Here is a 17,306-nt window from a genome sequence, read left to right on the forward strand (position 1 = left end):
CTGGGTGGACAAGGCTAACGTTCTTCCTAGCGCTCACACACACACACCAGACACCACATACACACCACGATCATCTCACTCTCATCTGACTACAATAACTGCAATCTTTTTCTCTCTCACTCTCTTCATCTCTCTTTTTATGTCTTCCTCTCTTTCTCTCTCAAAGAGATCTGGAGTGGCGAGCTGTAAGTGAGCAACATGCTCTTATGTGAACCATCAGTAAGAGGACGAATGGAAATGAGAACAAACACAAACGGGATAAAAAAAACCAAGATAGTTTATAACAAAATAATAATAACATATCCAACATATATATTCTAGTGCCCTTATAATATTCAAACCGATTTTACAAAGATCATCAAACGAAATTAGTCTATTCTCTAGAGAGCATCTGTCTCAGAGAAAGAGGGAAAGAGAGATGACACATAAGCAGAGAAAAGAATAAATGAGCTAATGAATAAAATGATAAACAGATAATAAAGCTTTCCCCTGGAGAATAAAGGAGGACAAATTGAGAAAGGAAAGACAGAGGGAAGGAAGTTTGCTGAAAAGGTTGCCTCTGGCTTTTCAAAGATCGTAAAACGACTGAATTTAATATTAAAAATACAAGATAACTCTTATATGATTCAGTGTATTTTTGTGAAAGTGATGAGTGACAGGACTGAACATAAACTAACATCCCAATGGAAAATATATGCCAATATATGCTAATGTTAACCGAAAACCCCATCTGAAACATACAAAAACATCAAATCAAATTTAAAAATAAAAAAGCCACGCTAACAGAGAAATGATGTTATCATAAAGGATAATGAGCTAATTGGTCTACAAAACCCATTTGAATACAAACTGTAACTGCAAATCAGTGAAGTGACTGGCATGTTTGGCAAGGTGACCTCATATAAATCTTGTTCACTGATATATGTTTGTATGACAAGATCATTCTCTTAATCTGAATTAATTTGAAAGATTACTGATTTCAAAGCACAGGAATAGATTCATATACATTATTATATTATTACCATATGTTGCACAGGACAACATTACAATCAAGTCATTTATGATAAAAAAAGCATCTATCATGATGACTCTTGTTTTTTTTTTATTGTGAATTTTTTTTCTTTTTTTGGATTATGCAACTGTATTAGTTCCTTCATGGATGTGCAGCTAAGTCAACCCAGCTAGACAACTTAGTATATGCTACATAAACACCCTCATAAACCAACATAAAGTTGGAAAATATTCTGAACAGCATGCAGCTATCCGACTAGGGATGAAGCCAATGCCCATCAGATCCAGTCTACGGTTATCAATATTTAAGCATTACTAGATCAAGATACATCATTAACCTGCAACCTCATGAATGCAGATAGTACCAATAAACATGAATAAATATTTGCTCCTTCCCAGTGTACAGCAAACCTCTGGCTTTATGCACATGTGTACTTCAGCTGGTTTATTCGACAGCTGGTTTTATTTTGATCAGCCAATGACAAGCTTCTGTTAAATTTGTCAGATTTTTCGAGTCATGCATATTCATTAGTTGGTGTTTAGCCAATAGCTTAGATCATTACTATTTAATATTTTGGTTTCTGTTATGATGTTATTAGCATTTATGTCTCCTTTACATAAGCAACCCAACCATCAAACGGCTGCTGTTATGATTATGTAATGGACACATTTAAATATGAATTCACAAAATCCAGGCACTAAATAATTTCACCTGCTTCGATGCCAAGTTTGATGCTCTGGCAAGTCTAATGTTATTTAAAAGTGATCGTTACAAGAAGTGAAACTGAGATGACCACAGGTGAACTGGAGAGCTTGAGGGCCACATGTAAGGCAGACCTCTTGTGATAGTCTAAATGCCCCCCTAAATGTGCGTCTATGAGACACAGTATGTGGGTGTTATATAGGACAGCTATCAAACAATGAGCTCAAGTGAATCATCGTGCTCCATCTCTCTCTCTAGGGGCAAAATCAGACACATCACACCCTGGAAAGCTGTGCCCAGGAACTCACTGTACCAAAACACAAGAGAGAAGGAGAGTTACGGCCAGAGCTCTAACATATATGGCTTATTCACAAATCCACTAACATACGTAAGTGCTTAAGTGTCAAAAGAGGGATGGATTGAGTCCTCTACTGTTCACTTCCAGTCCACAAGGCTCTTGTTTAGGAATGATGCATACCTCGGTATTCATAAACAACCAGCGTAAACAACCACATTCATAACCAACTATTAAAAATGTTTTTGTTCATTGAAATAAATCTGGAAATATTAAAATAAATATTAATATTAGATGAAAAACTTAAATTTTAAAATTAGAAATGTTGCCTTGGCAACTAACTAAATGACTGGAGAAGTCTGGCATACGTCACCAGAAGGAAATCTGTCGTTTCACAGGAAGACTGACTTATGATATTTCGATTGAGGCTAAATGACAGGTAACTGCCATAAGTTTAAGTTGAACTACTAACTAGAAATAAATAAAATTAAAACTGAGTTAAAACTAAAAGATAAATAAAAATAATTTAAACCTAAATAGCAATGTTTAAAAAAAAAAGATTAAAAATAAAACCACATAACAAAATTACTAAAAAATTAAACTAAAATTAAAATGAAAACTGTAAATATAAAACTAAGTATAACTCACAAATATCAAAACGGACATTTAGTGAATGTTTTGGACCTTTGTGAATGGCAGTTAAGTTACCTTTTCTATATGCAGTAACTCACCTAATTAGTGAGCGTAATTAGTCACCTGCTAACATACCACTAAACTAGATGACTAGATTAGCCTTCTGCTCGCACATTAACTACCCATTCTGGTATAAAACATATGCTATCTATTCTGAGGTTTATATATATATATATATATATATATATATATATATATACACACACACACACACACACACACACATATATACATACACACACTACTGTTCAAAGGTTTTGAGAAAGAATTTTTAAAGAAAAAAATTATACTTTTAATTCAGACAAGACGCATTAAACTGATCCAATGTGACAGGAAAAGATGTATAATTTTACAAAGATTTCTATTTGAAATAAATTCTGTTCTTTTTGAACATTCTATATTGATCACAGAATCCTGCAAAAAAAAAAATATCATCGTTTCAACAAAAACATTATTTTAATTTGTAATAACTTTTCTTTTTTTTTTTGTACGGTAGTGTATTAGGTAAGAAATTAATTGTTTTGCTAAAATATACTAGGCTAGTTTCCTGCTAAAACAGACTTTGGTAAAGGATTATCATCTTGCTATGTAGTCTGGATTAATGTCAAGATGATAATCTGCCCACTTCTGCATACTAACTGGGCAACTCATTTTCTCCCTTCCCAAAACGGACTCAGTCGTTGCTGTACAATTTTTATCCATTTACCAAGACTTTCCAGCATCTGGTCTGCAGGGAATGTTGAGCTTTTTTAAAATAAATAAAATAAAAGCCATAAAAAAAAATCACAGCCCACTGAATCATTCTGTCACATTTGCATTATATGTAAACACAAATAGTGATGGCCTATATGGAAAGCTAAACTAATATTTTGCAGGGTATTCCCCATATAACAAGCGAGCTACTCTAAGATTACTAAGCAAGTTTATTCAGTGTCAACACTTATTTGCAAGGTAGGCCCTCCCAAACCACAACTGTCCGTGTGCGAGTGAGAGAGAGAAACCTATACTTACATACACACATACAGAAATGCATAAACACTCCAGGCCTGGATTATTAGATTACATGATACAGGCCCAAGACTCGCCTGCTTGCAGAAAATAATCATTTGTGAGCTAAAAAAACCTTTAAGATTATTATTAAAAACTATTTGATGTGTTGATATTGTCCCTCGTAGCCCATAATGATGGCACTGATCATACTGTAATGGATTTGTTTGGGTGTGAAGGCCTGTGGCAGGTGCAGGCAGGTGGACACACACGCAGACACGCTCACTCACCCGCAGGGCGGCCAGGTCGATGTCATCCAGACTCCGAGTAGGTGCGTTTTCTGACATTTTTACAAGTTTTTTAGCAGATTCAAAATAGGTACTCCAAAAGTGCAGCTACGACTGCGCTATTATTTTATCACAATGTTTATTTCAAGGGACAGTTCAGAAAAACTTGTGAGGTTCCCGGAGAAACATCTGGCTCGTCTCCGCCGCGACCCGTTTAACCGACAACAGCTGCAGGATTTCTGACCATAAAATGTTTGTTTCTTCTTTACCGGAGAACAAAAGGTTCTTTAAGACCAAGCGATCCGGTTCTTCGGGTGATTGTTAGCCGGAGACGACCGCGAAATGCCTAGCGAGCATTAATCGATGATAAAGGTTGAGATTGAGCCTATAATCCTGAAGATTGCATGGCAACATTTACATGAGCTTGAATCAGATCTGCCACACTGCGCTCCGTCTCTACACTCATTTTGGCAGCACTGCGTAAATTAAGCCAAGCCTACCTCAGTCAAAAGCAGTAGATTAATATATACACGAGCCGTATAAATCACAAAATATGCAAATAAAGAGGCAGAACTTCGTGATAAATCAGAAGCCGAGCTCCTAAACAGCGGCGCTCGTGATATCCGCGTCAATCTGCCACAGCCGTCATGTTACGGCGCAACCCACGCACACGCCTTAAACAGGATTTCTGTGTTGATTTCGACCTCGCTGCTCGGCTTAGTTAATGTCCAGTTTTTAAAGTCTCTACGGTGTGTATAGGATTGAAATATGCAGTCCTGGTGTCAAAAACAATACGTGTTTACGTCGAATAATATTCCGCCCGCCTGGCAAACTTTCATTCCTCCTGCCGTCAGTCAGCGGCGCCTCCCGGTTGTGCGCAAAACCTCCGCCGATTTGTTGGAGAGAAAGAGAGGGAGAAGAACGTAAAACCATAAACAGTCCCTTGTTTTCAGCCCGGACCCTTTATGGCAGTGACTGGTCACGATGCATACATAATATTTATTATTATTCAGATATTCCCTAACGAGTCGCCTCGGGAATCAACTTTGTCCTTTTGCTGTAATGTTGTATATTTTGATGTGTTTCATTCTGAACTTCTCTGTCCTTGTCTTGGTATGATCCTATTCCTACTTCTGCTGTCTGTGGTCGGGCTGTGACGTCTGCAAGAAAACACAACACTGTTTTCCAGCCACTTAGTTTTTTTTTCCTCCCTCCCCTGCACTTCTCATTCCCGTCTTGCTGGAGTGTTGAAGTGCTACGGTGTTACAACAGGGACAAACTACCTGAACTAGCTAGTTGCAATGGAGACGGGTGGTACCGGTGTAAAACCTTGCAGCATACAATCACACGTTGTTTTCTATCATTTTGGAGACTTTTAAGTTGACTTCTATTGTTTTTATAGTATGTTGACCTCTTATAGTAAACCCTTACCATTCAGCTTACCTAACCCTCACACTTTAGCACTAATTTATTAAGACATAATTTAGTATGTTTATTAAAGGGATATTTCACCCCAAAAAAAAGAACATTCCATCATCATTTACTCACCTCATTACTGTACACCAGGCACGTGCACAGGTAGGGCTCAACTTGTGCAGAGCACATGCCCTTTTTTGTCCTTACGCTCCGAAGTGCCCTTTTTTTTTTTTTCTTCTTCTTCAATAAATCAGTGCTATTGGTCACCCTTTACGTCTGTCTGTCTGTTTTACAAATATATTTAGCGAATGAAAGGTATTAAAAAGAGTTTGTGACTAAATCTTGTTGGATCCGCTCAAACTGTCAGTCAAACCTCATAACTCCACCCCCTGTCTTGACTGACTGAGTGCAGTGAACTGAAGTTCCACAGCAGAGCAGCTGAACGTCTTGCAAGGGTAAATAAATATCTTCTTGTTTGTATAAGTACAGCGTTGTCTTTACGCAAGAAACACTAGTATGTCTACTGTATAAAGGCTCATGTTTTATGCATTTGAGGTCTGAGACCGGACCTGCGGAGAGAGGGCATTTGCCATCTAAATTAGTCATAGCCAATAGCCTACACTTAAATAGCCTGTGCATACAGTAGCATTTCATCTTTTATAAAATGACATTTTGGCCAAACGTATTTTACAACAGGAAAAACTGAGCGCCCATATAGCTACAACAAACTTTGTAACCTGTTGATCAAAACGTAATGTGATGCTGCCGTTTTAATGATGGACAAATTGCACATTTGCACACACATTCGTTGGTCAAAAACCCGGCCATAACTGCATTTGAGTTTGACACAAAGCGACTGAGTGTTCCTCGTCAGCTAGGTAAAATATATTTCTAAGAAAATTCTTTGATTTATGATGGTTATCTGCTGATACACTTAATTTATTAACATTTAATCATATTATATATGGTCACACTCACAGCATGGTTAATGTTTACGATGTTAATATGCATATTTGCTAGCTAGCTCATTTTTGAATGTAGTATTCTATACTCTCCGCTTATCATTAAGATGCCCTTTTTCAGTTTCAGCACATGCCCTCAAAAGGTCTGTGCACGGCCCTGCTGTACACTACTCTCTTTCTACTGTAGAACACAAAATAAGATATTTTAAGACATGAGTCTGTGTGTGTTCCATATTATGGAAGTCATCAATCAGCAAAACTGGTTTAGTTAACAGTGTTTGGAATGACATGAGGGTGAGTAAATGACTGAATTTTCATTTTAAAATAATCCCTCCCTTAACTATCCCTTTAAGCAGTTTTCATTATGAGTACTGATTTGTCTTATTGTTTTTCTTTGAATTTACTTGGTTTCTATAATAGTCTCCCTCTACATTTTGTTTCACTTCATTTATATTCTGTTTCTGAGTTGCCTTGTGTTCACATTTTTGTGTTGTTCGCTCTGTAAAGTGACCTTGAGTTTAAGAAAAGTGCTGTATAAATAATTTAACGTTGCTGAGGACTATAGTCCTCACAATGTTTTGTGGGATTATTTAGTGCTCACAATAAAGTAGGCAAAACCACACACACACACACACGTTTACTTAGCTATCTAAATGGGGACATTACATAGATTTATAAACTTCTCATGTGTCACACTTTCATGTGCACACGCTTCATGAACTCAGGATGAAAGCCTGAGATGACAGAGAAAGTTGATGATCAGTGTCATGGTACCAACAAAGCCAGATTGGATTGATTTGGTTTCGTCAACTCAAAACTAATCCTGTAACCCTGAGTTTGTTCAGCTACCATCCATGGTACAAGCCCCTGAAGTAAATGAATTCAAGTATATTTATTCATATGGAGAACAGATGGAGGAAAAATTAATTGATTGCTCAATGGTTTACAAACAACTGTGATATGTCATTTATAGTCATTAATCCAAAAATACATGTCGTACATCTAGAAAAAACCCCACAAATCACGTATAAACCTTAGTCAGGGTAGCACCATATTTAATTTTTGACAGGAATGAAAATGAGGCTGTGAGGGTAGAAGTACAGTGTGTTCAATTGATTGTCCTGTTTAACAACATGCAATTTGTTCAGCTGACAAAAAAATCTTTCAAACAAACAAAACATTTTTTTTAATAAATCGTGAGTTTTGAAAATAACGTGATCTAGGACCTTTACAGAGTGCATGCTGTTCACAGCATCGTTTTCATCTGAAGAAAATTCAATTTGGCATCTACCCTAGGTAAGGCCTATACCAGATGTCCAAAAGCTGTGAAAACAGTGTTAGACAAGATTCATTTAAGTATTAGTTAATGAGTTCTGTTTGCTTTCTAAATAAAAGCAATTGTATGTAGGCCTGTCGCAATAATCAATATATCGACTTATCGCACAATATATGTACATGACTTCAATCATTTTTGGTGACGCAATATATCACCCATTATATTTTCTTAAAAATTAATGCCACCACGTTTTGTACGTTCCACTTGCGTCTGTGTCTTTTGCAGCTTCTCGTACATAACGTGGTGTAGTCATGAGGTGCTAGTTCAAATTTAAAAAATGCTTCTACAAACAAAGTTTCATCTGCAGATATGATCTTGTTTAAGGATCTGTGTCTTTGTGCATACGGACATCTGACTGCTGAGTAGTGATTGTATTTTTCAGCAATAGTGTGCACCCTTAATTTACAGAGAAAAGAAGGTCAGGAAAAAAATCTGTAGATGGAAAAATCTCCATACAAGTTCTTTGTGCATTTTTCTTTTTTTCTACTTTGCACTTTTTGTTAGAAAATGTTTATTTACTATTTATTCAGGTTTTTTAAGGTATCTAATATTTTGATACTTAATTTCCATGATCTAAATATTCTTAAAAATTAAGTTTGTTGTCATTTGGAAATGTGTAGGCCTTCTTGCATTATTATGCTGTTACGTTATGAATATATATTCAGTGGCATAAAATGGACTTTAAAATGACAATAATATCGCTTATCGCAATTATTTCTGGGGCAATATATCACACAACAAAAAGTTGTTATCGTGACAGGCCTAATTGTATGTACTTGAAAAGTATAAAAATGTGCAAAAGCAGATATGTTAATATGTCTGAACAGGTATAGAGATTTAAAAAGGCATAATTGTTAGTTCATAAAGGTGATTGCTTGATGTGATTGGAATGTTACAGTATATTAATAATTGTGTCTCCCGTGGTCAAACCCCTAAAACATTGTCTTCAAGTGCAGGCAACGTCATCTATAACATTCTACAGCATTACATAGGCAGATTAGTGATCGTGTACAAAGTGGGGCACTGACAAAATTAGCATTTCTTATCTGGCCTCCAGTGTGCTCTCTACTTGTGTCAACACCCCCTCCAAAAAACCGAAAGTGGAATCTTCTGGGCTGCTGACATTATTACATAACAATAATTTCTCCTGGTTGCCATGGAGATTGGGGGTGGGGGGGATTGCTAAATGTTGAGCTGAGACTCCCCCTGAATATCTCACCATGTTTGAAGCCCCACCTGATCCCTGCTCCGTAACACTACCCCCTCTACCTGTTTCAAAAAAACATTACATAATTTCTCTGACCAAGTACCCCAGCATACCACCCCCCACCGTTATCCATGTTTTTACGGTTTGTCTATTATTTCGTGCTTCTCGATCTGTTCCTCTCTTTCTTTCATTCTATCTCTCTCTCAGCAGCCAAGACCAAGTCAGCTCTTTATACCCGTCACCATAACAACCACAAATGTTCTGACAGATTTGCTGCCACTGCATTGGGAGGTGTAGTGCACACAAGAAAGAAATAAAGAGAGAGGGGAAAGAAGGTAAAGCAGCGCCATCCACCCACACACATTCACAACAATAAATGTACGTTCTGTTCCTCGGTCATCAAAAATACTCTCTCTTTTGCCTTATTTGCTCCTTTCCTCGTTTGACATGCAGCACTTTACATCCTCGGCCATCTTAATTACTCGGATCATGACATTCATGGCCGTAATGGGCTTTTGGGGAGAACATTGTTGCCATTTCTTTGCATCTTCATATAATTAGCAAAAACACTGTGTGATTTTCCTAGTATAAACACGTTTATCTTCTCATACAAGATCATTTTGTTTTTCTACACCTGGGGTTCTCAACTCTGGTGCTCGAGGTCCACTTTCCTGCAGAGTTTAGCTCCAACCCTAATCAAACACACTTGAACAAACTAACTAATCAAGGTCTTCAGGATGATTAGAAAGCTCCAGGCAGGTGAGTTTGATCAGGTTTGGACCTAAACTCTGCAGGAAAGTGGACCTCGAGGGCCAGAGTTGAGAACCCGTTCCACACTAATATGGGTTAGTGTTCAGACCTAATCATTAACTTACTAGTATTACTTAAGTCCAAACCAAAATGGACAAAAATGTGGCAGTTAACCACTGTAGCTTCCAACTTAGTAGATGTGTGATATTTTAAACTCTGAAGTCTTCAGTTTCACTGGCACACTTCAAAATATTTGACACTCTTCCCTCTTACGTCCACACTTCCATAGGAACCATTCCTTCTTTGCTTTTAAGTGGCGGGAGAAGGTACTCCTCGCACAGGAAGTGCAACGGGAAATGGACCAAGATGCCCTTGATGGCCTGTAGTTCTTCTTTGGCTTTCTCCGGGTCAGTAAGACCGAGGTTTTGAGCATTCACATGTTCTTGAAGCTCACGCAAGTTGCGGATGCAGTCCAGCGGAAGACATCGGAAGACCTTTAGTAATAAGAAAAGATAATGCAGTATAAACACTGGCCTGATATTACAAAATGTATTACATCATTTATTTTAAAGCAAAAAGATTTCGGATATTCATAACTAGTATGTGCACCCATTGGGATCTCTAGTATTAGAGTTGGGAGTGTAAATATATGGGTAATGACAGCACAGAAGTGCTATTGTCTGAAGGCTTTACTGCAGGACTACTGCAAAACCTGCAAATTACAGTAACTGCAGGTTTGGCCGTAGTTTAGTCCTGCATTCAGTGCATTTGTATCAGTTCAAATCCTGTACAGTGACTTTAAATGAAAACCTTTAGTTAAAGACATCAAGTACATAAAATGGCATAGAGAGGGTGTGGGGAAAATCCAGAACACAGGTCCTGTCCCTCACCTTCTCATAAATGATGGCATTTGTTTGGGCGATTTTGTTCCAAACATCATTGAAGAAATGATCACTGATTGGATCATCAATGTTCAGATTCGGGTCAGATTTTGCTCCGAGAAGTACGCTGAGGAAAAGAGGTAAAGGATGAATTTACAATTTAGACAGGTACAGTTCAGTTTAACAAAGTATTTAGAGAAGTGGTTCTCAGCATTTTTGACTCTTCATTGTCCGAGACAATATTTAAAGCATTTTCAGACCTTGCTTGGTTAAACTATTACAATGTTGCATTTTCTGTGTGGTTTGGTTCACTTTCACATAGCAACACTTCAAAAGGGACCAAAGCATGTTGATAAATATCACATGTGAGCAAAGTCTCCCCCCTCATTGGTCAGACTGTTTGTGAGCCATTTAGTTCTGGGATTCAGTTTATTACAACATTTCTGCAATTCAAGATGAATGGACAACAGCTCTTCCAAAACAGCATTCTCACCAAAAGAGTTCACTTAAAATCGAGGTGGTTTCCACTGTCTCCATCTTATTTCAAACTTTAACCATATCATATCGAGAGCCAATTTAATAACATTTTACTTCATACATCAGGACCAAGATAACATAAAAAATATATATATATCAAAAATGCGTTAAACTAATTTAGACTGCTACAGTGCACCCTTGGGGGGCGCTTTCTGTAGAAAGTCTCATAAAGCCAAAAAGGTGTGAGTTGTGAAAACTAACACGAGGAGATTAGAGTGGAATAATTCAATCAAATCACAGGACCCAGAGACGGACATTAACACAATCACTTGAGGTCACATCCCAAGGCCAGCAGTGAAAGGTGCTGCAGACACACGCATCATTAGAAGCATCTCACTGTTTCCCTTGGCAACCAAGAGATGTTCTGGTAGCTGGCAGTATGGAACGCAGCGTGCCAACACAAATTGCACACCTCTCTCTTTCACTCACACACTCCTACACAGACAGGGGAGAAGTTGGACAAAATGGGAAGCTGAGGTGCTTCACTGCACAAACACAGATCTATCATAGCTACAGCTACACAACCACTCTCACGTTATACACATAGATGAAGGCTATGTTAAAGGCATTTTGTGAAAACTGGAGAAATGCAAAAAAAGAGCCACAGTGACTGGCTATGAATATTAACTACTTCTCTCTGGCACTCATGTCCAATCAACTGTATAGCATATCATAACAAATGTCATAAATTAAATGCTTTAAATCGTCACATTCATTAATCTTCCGGATATTTGTGCCTTACAGGCTGAAAAGTCTTACATCATACTGATTCACATTATTTTTTGTCTTGAACAATTAATTGAGAGAACTAGTTGATAACTAGTTGAGTCATTTGTTGCAAATCAAACTATACTACTATACAAAATTTTGGGGTTATTAACTGTATCAAAAGTGACCGTAAAAATATTGATAATGTTACAAAAGATTTGTATTTCAAATAAATGTTGTTCTTTTGAACTTTCTATTTATCGAAGTATCCTGAAAAAAAATTCCACAACAATATTTTAATTCTCAGCATTGTCAGATGAATAAGTTACATTTTAAATTATATTAAAATAGAAAATCGTTATTAAAAAAAAATTACAATCTAACTTTTTTACTGTATATTTAAATCAAGTAATGCAGCCTTTGGTGAGCATTTCTTAAAACATTTCCCAAACTTCTGAACTGTAGTGTACACTGGTTGAACTATATTTGTTCCTGCATGCAGTTTGCAAGCTCAACAGAATGATTTGTTTTCTTGCCATTATTTTTTGGTACACAGCCTTGTTATCTCATCACATTGGATTCAGACTGAAAACTCATGCCGTGGTGCTGTGGAGTCAGTGCTGAAATGCTGGAGGATCCAGATTTCTGAGCCTCTATGCAAAGCATGTCCAAAGAAATTTTCATTCACTATGGAAATTTCCATGACTTTTCTAGGCTTACTTAAAAATTCCCTCATATTTCCAGGTTTTCAATGATCGTAGAAATTCTGATGCATTTCCTAAGTGTGTTTAATTAAAGGGGACCTAACACACACAACTTCACCCAATCTCATATTAATCTTAATTACCTATAGAGTAGTACTGCATCCTTCATATCTCCAAAAATTCTTTAGTTTTATCATATTTATAAAAAAAGATACAGCTTTATGATTCTCTCCGAAAACAGCCGAGCTCCTGGAGGCGCGCCGTGGGCGGAGCGAAAGAGTGACGATCACTTGAGTGCCGACTGTCAACAAAACACAGACATTTGATGCAGTTTCACTTACCATCTGCAGTTCTGAATCATGACCAGGGTCTTTTATAGCTGGGACAGCTCCATCTTTCAGTATCAAACGATGTGCAAATTCAGCGTCGAACTGGGCCTTGTTTATAAAACGTTTGTCAACAAACACACTTGCAAAACTCCGTTGCTGCCCCGGAAAACAAACTGCATCCGCTGTTTACGTAATGCTGGATTCTTCGGGAAGCAGAACAAGGTTATATTTCCCTTACAACCAAAAACACACTTCTTTAGAGACATTCTTCCCGAGCGAGTCCCGTGTAGCGCTGTCGAATGAAGCGCGTTGATGGGCGCGCTCTTGCTCTCGCTCTGGTCGATGTGTGCGCGGGCACGCTCTTCCGGGAGAAATGCCCATATAAGGAGTTCCACCCTTCATTACGTCATGAAGAGCCACAATCGAAAAAAACTTTCCGAAACTTGTAAGAAACCCGGAAGTGTGTATTTGGCACAGAAATACTCTGTTATACGTCCAAATCGTTTTTTTAAACTTTGACCATGTTTAGCATGAGAATCCAACTTTAACAGTAGTGTAAACAACTCTGAATGCATGAAACAGCATTGTACCCCCCCTTTAACACTATTTGTTTAAGGTGTTGGTTGTGACTCTTATGATGCCTTCACAGAAAGCTTGACAACTTTGAATGCATACTCTGGTGCATCTCTGTAGCTGCCATGGACACAAGTATACACACCTGAAGCACTCCTTTCGTAAGGCAAGTGCTAGTGGTCCAGCCTGGTACTCCTCTCCGTTCATGACGGAGGGAACTCTTTCCTCATCCTCCACCAGCACTGCCAGCTCACTGTCACGACTGCCCAGCATGCTCCTGTCATTGATGTTGGCTGACCCTGATAACAACAGGAGAGGAAGGACATTTTGCAGAATGTTTGATTTGAACGACACTTCCAATAATCACCAGTAGGTGGTTTTTGGAGCTCATCTTCATCATGCAAATAGTAAATATCTTGGGTCAGTGATTCCCAAATCTTAACCCTGGGCAACAATACCCCGATGGTACTTATTTAGATTTTTCTTTGTTAAACCTATAAAACAGAAATTATTTTAGTTATTTTTGGGGGTACATTACTGTTCAAAGTTTTTAATGTTGTTGAAAGAAAGTCTCTTATGCTCGCTAAGGCTGCATTTGATCATAAATCCAGTAAAATGGCAATATATGAAATATTATTATGATTTAACAACTATTTTCTATGTGAAAATTTTAAAATCATTCTGATATTCTAAAATCATCCGAATCATTCTATTTAAAATCAATCTAATATATTCTGATTTGATGCTCAAGAAACACTTATTATTATCAATGTTGAAAACAGTTCTGGTGCTTAATATTTTTTGTGGAATATTCTGTGATGAATAGAAATTTCGAAAGAGCAGCATTTATTTGAAATAGAAATCTTTTGTAACATTATAATTGTCTTTACCGTCACTTTGGATCAATTTAATGCATCCTTACTAAATAAAAATATTACTTTATTTAAAAAAAATCGTATTGGTAACATTCAATCGGTAATGTACATAAAAATAACAAAAAGGTTTTTACTGGGTCACAGACCCAGTAAATTAATCTGTATTAATCTGAAGGCAAACGTCTCACCTATGATGTAGCAACGGTCGTCAGCGATGAGGGCTTTGCTGTGGACGTAGATGAGCTCTGTAACAGGGGACTGGCCGAGCTGAGAGTGTTTGCGCAGACCACACAGAGAAATATACTGTGTCCATTCATCCTGCACTGATGGGGAGATGAGACAGTCATTATAACAATAAACGGCAAACCATCTGTGTGATTGGTTAATGGGTAGAATGTTATAATGCATGGCTGAAAAAACAACAACAGATAAACTAAATCATTTAGAATCATTTATAAGACAGAAGTAAAAGTGACAGATGGAGAACGAGACAGGATCCAAAAAATGTACCAGAGTGGCAGAATTACAGACAGGTCGATATGTTTCTGTCAGATACTTACTTTGCTCCTTTAATCTTGAGAGAATGGAGTGTTCTCCTCGATTAATTGTTCTACACACAGAAAAAGTTCTGTTAGAAAACATGAACAAGTATTTTGGGATGTGAGAGTGTGTGTATTAGTGTGGAAGTTTGGCTGGGCTGGTGTGTGTGTACCTGTAGGTGAAGTGCAGTATAGCTTGAATGGCATTTCCTCCGCCCTGGCTGATGTCACCCTCAAAGCCGGGCAGTAGGGGAATTACGACAAACACCCTGTACTTCTTCCCCTCACTATAACAATTCAAATAAAGCTTACACTTGAAGCTAGAAAACACAAAGACACTGCAGAGTACATTTTATTTCACTACACTTGTATTATTTTTAAAGAGGTGACACACCTGTGAGCCCGTAGGATCCGTTTGACAATAGCGTCTCCAATGGTGTTGAGTACATTCCTCTGATCTGAGCAGCTGATGAAGAACTGATTCTGAAAAAGAGGAGGGACAGAGAGGGGTTCATTTAATTGGTCTCACTTATTTGTGAACTATGAAATGGTTCGTTGCAAGATCTATTGCATGATCTTGTCCATTATTCACACTATTTCCAGTAATTTACTTCACTAAATGTTCTATAGTCAACGACCAAGAGCTTTATTTTATATGAATACAATTCATATTATTTTGATTATTCGTCTAAGAAAAAAAGTTTCTATTTTATAAAAAGATATTACGAAAAGTATTTTTTTATTTTTTAAAGACTGTTCTTAAGAGTTCAAATTCTTGAAAATAATGAGTTTCTCAAAGGGATAGTTCGCCGAAAAAATGAAAATTCTATCATCATTTACTCACCCTCATGTTGTCCCAAACCTGTTTGACTGTCTCTCTTCTGTGGAACACAGAAGACATGTTGAAGAATATTGGTAACCAAACCGTTTTTGGTGGCCAGTGCCTTACATTGTATGGACAAAAAATACTGAGAAATTTTTCAACATTTTTTGTGTTCCACAAAAGATAGTGTGTCATACATGTGTAGCAAATCAGCTCATGGGGAAATATGAATAATTAATCATAACTAGTTATAATTCATTATAAATATTTAGATCCGCTGTAGATATTTAGCTGACCTCTCAGGGTCAACTGTCTGTCAATTCTAAGAACGTTAATTTCCTGGTTAAAGGAAATAACTTTCTTACTGTTCAACTTTACACATAGCTTGTAGCATAAATCGGCATGATTAAGTGACTCCAGTTATGAGCAAACAATGAACAACGTCAAGTGTGATACAAGTAAGACTTTATTAACTACATAAACACTTAAAACTAGTCTAACATACTACATAAACACTTAAACTGGTCTAACATACACATACACACACACATACAATGGGTTCCATCATAAGCATGCATAGAATAGTCTATCTGGATATTATCAGTGTTTGTTGATGAATGTAAAGCTTTTAAATTCTCAACCATAAAGGTTTCAACATTTAATGTTTCATTTTGTTGTTTTTATTGTAATGGCTGTAAGAACAAACATTTCCTCTGAATGTAGTTTAAGTGCATCTGTTACATTCTTCCTAGTTTAGCTGACTCGCATTAGGACCCTGTTCCTGAGCATGAGACAAGAGCAGAGGGCTATTGTGTGCTGCCAGCTGAATGCAGTAGAATCACATGATCCTAGTGGGAGAGAACACTGCAAACAACTCCACAACACTGAGACTTTGTGTACAGTCGTGGCCAAAAGTTTTGGCAGTGACATAAATTTTGTGTTTTGCAAAGTTTGCTTCTAATGCTGTTGTGGTGTTCATTCACATTGTTTCTAGATTATTGTGTAGAGTGATTAGATGCATATTTAATAATTTTTGTCAAAAAATGAACTTTTCACAAAAAAACAAATTTCACTGTTTTTTGATCCTGACATAAAATGACCAGCTAACATTAATTGACTAATCATATCAGCAGCACATTTGAAAGTGTGAATGAGTACTAGTCAGGTGAAATCACTATCATACTAAATAGATTGTAAGAGCAGACTGATTGCTATAAAAGGAGGGAAGAAGCACTTCCAATCATTGTGTTCTTGTTAGCAATGCTTACCTCCAAAGAAACACGTGCAGCCATCATCGCTTTGCATCAAAAATGTCCTCATATGCAAGGAAATTGCTACAAAGAATATTGCACCTGAAAGAACCATTTACCAGATCATCAAGAACTTCAAGGAGAGAGGTTCGACTGCAGCGAAGAAGTCTTCAGGACGTCCCAGAGTGTCCAGCAAGCGCCAGACCGTCTCCTCCTGAGGAGTCAGCTACGGAATCGTGTCACCAGCAGTGCAGAGCTTGCTCAGGAATGGCAGCAGGTTGGTGTGAGAGCATCTGCACGCACAGTGAGGCCAAGACTTTTGGACAACGGCCTGGTGTCAAGAAGGGCAGCAAAGAAGCCACTTCTCTCCAAGAAAAACGTCAAGGAAGACTGAAATTCTGCAGGAGGTACAAGGATTGGACAGCAGAAGACTGATGCAC

At 37.5% G+C, this 17,306-nt stretch overlaps 2 protein-coding genes across 2 annotated transcripts in view; both read right to left on the reverse strand.

Annotated features, from left to right (window-relative positions):
• Positions 1-5,242, reverse strand: part of LOC107661210 (misshapen-like kinase 1) — a 48,407-nt gene extending 43,165 nt beyond the window's left edge. Inside the window, 1 exon segment of the mRNA XM_016450703.1 lies at positions 3,980-5,242. Within this exon segment, the coding sequence (XP_016306189.1) occupies positions 3,980-4,036 (57 nt within the window). The 5' untranslated portion in view covers positions 4,037-5,242.
• A 4,454-nt stretch (positions 5,243-9,696) lies between these two features.
• Positions 9,697-17,306, reverse strand: part of LOC107661209 (phospholipase D2-like) — a 33,334-nt gene continuing 25,724 nt past the window's right edge. Inside the window, exons 19-25 of the mRNA XM_016450701.1 lie at positions 15,188-15,276; positions 14,967-15,080; positions 14,815-14,864; positions 14,443-14,577; positions 13,525-13,678; positions 10,538-10,655; positions 9,697-10,141 (exon numbers count right to left, since the gene is read on the reverse strand). Coding sequence (XP_016306187.1) covers positions 9,917-10,141; positions 10,538-10,655; positions 13,525-13,678; positions 14,443-14,577; positions 14,815-14,864; positions 14,967-15,080; positions 15,188-15,276 — 885 coding nt within the window. The 3' untranslated portion in view covers positions 9,697-9,916. The remainder of the gene's footprint in view (positions 10,142-10,537; positions 10,656-13,524; positions 13,679-14,442; positions 14,578-14,814; positions 14,865-14,966; positions 15,081-15,187; positions 15,277-17,306) is intronic.

Source organism: Sinocyclocheilus anshuiensis, unplaced genomic scaffold (assembly GCF_001515605.1).
Source record: "Sinocyclocheilus anshuiensis isolate Anshui unplaced genomic scaffold, SAMN03320099.WGS_v1.1 scaffold1365, whole genome shotgun sequence".
Taxonomy (NCBI): domain Eukaryota; kingdom Metazoa; phylum Chordata; class Actinopteri; order Cypriniformes; family Cyprinidae; genus Sinocyclocheilus; species Sinocyclocheilus anshuiensis.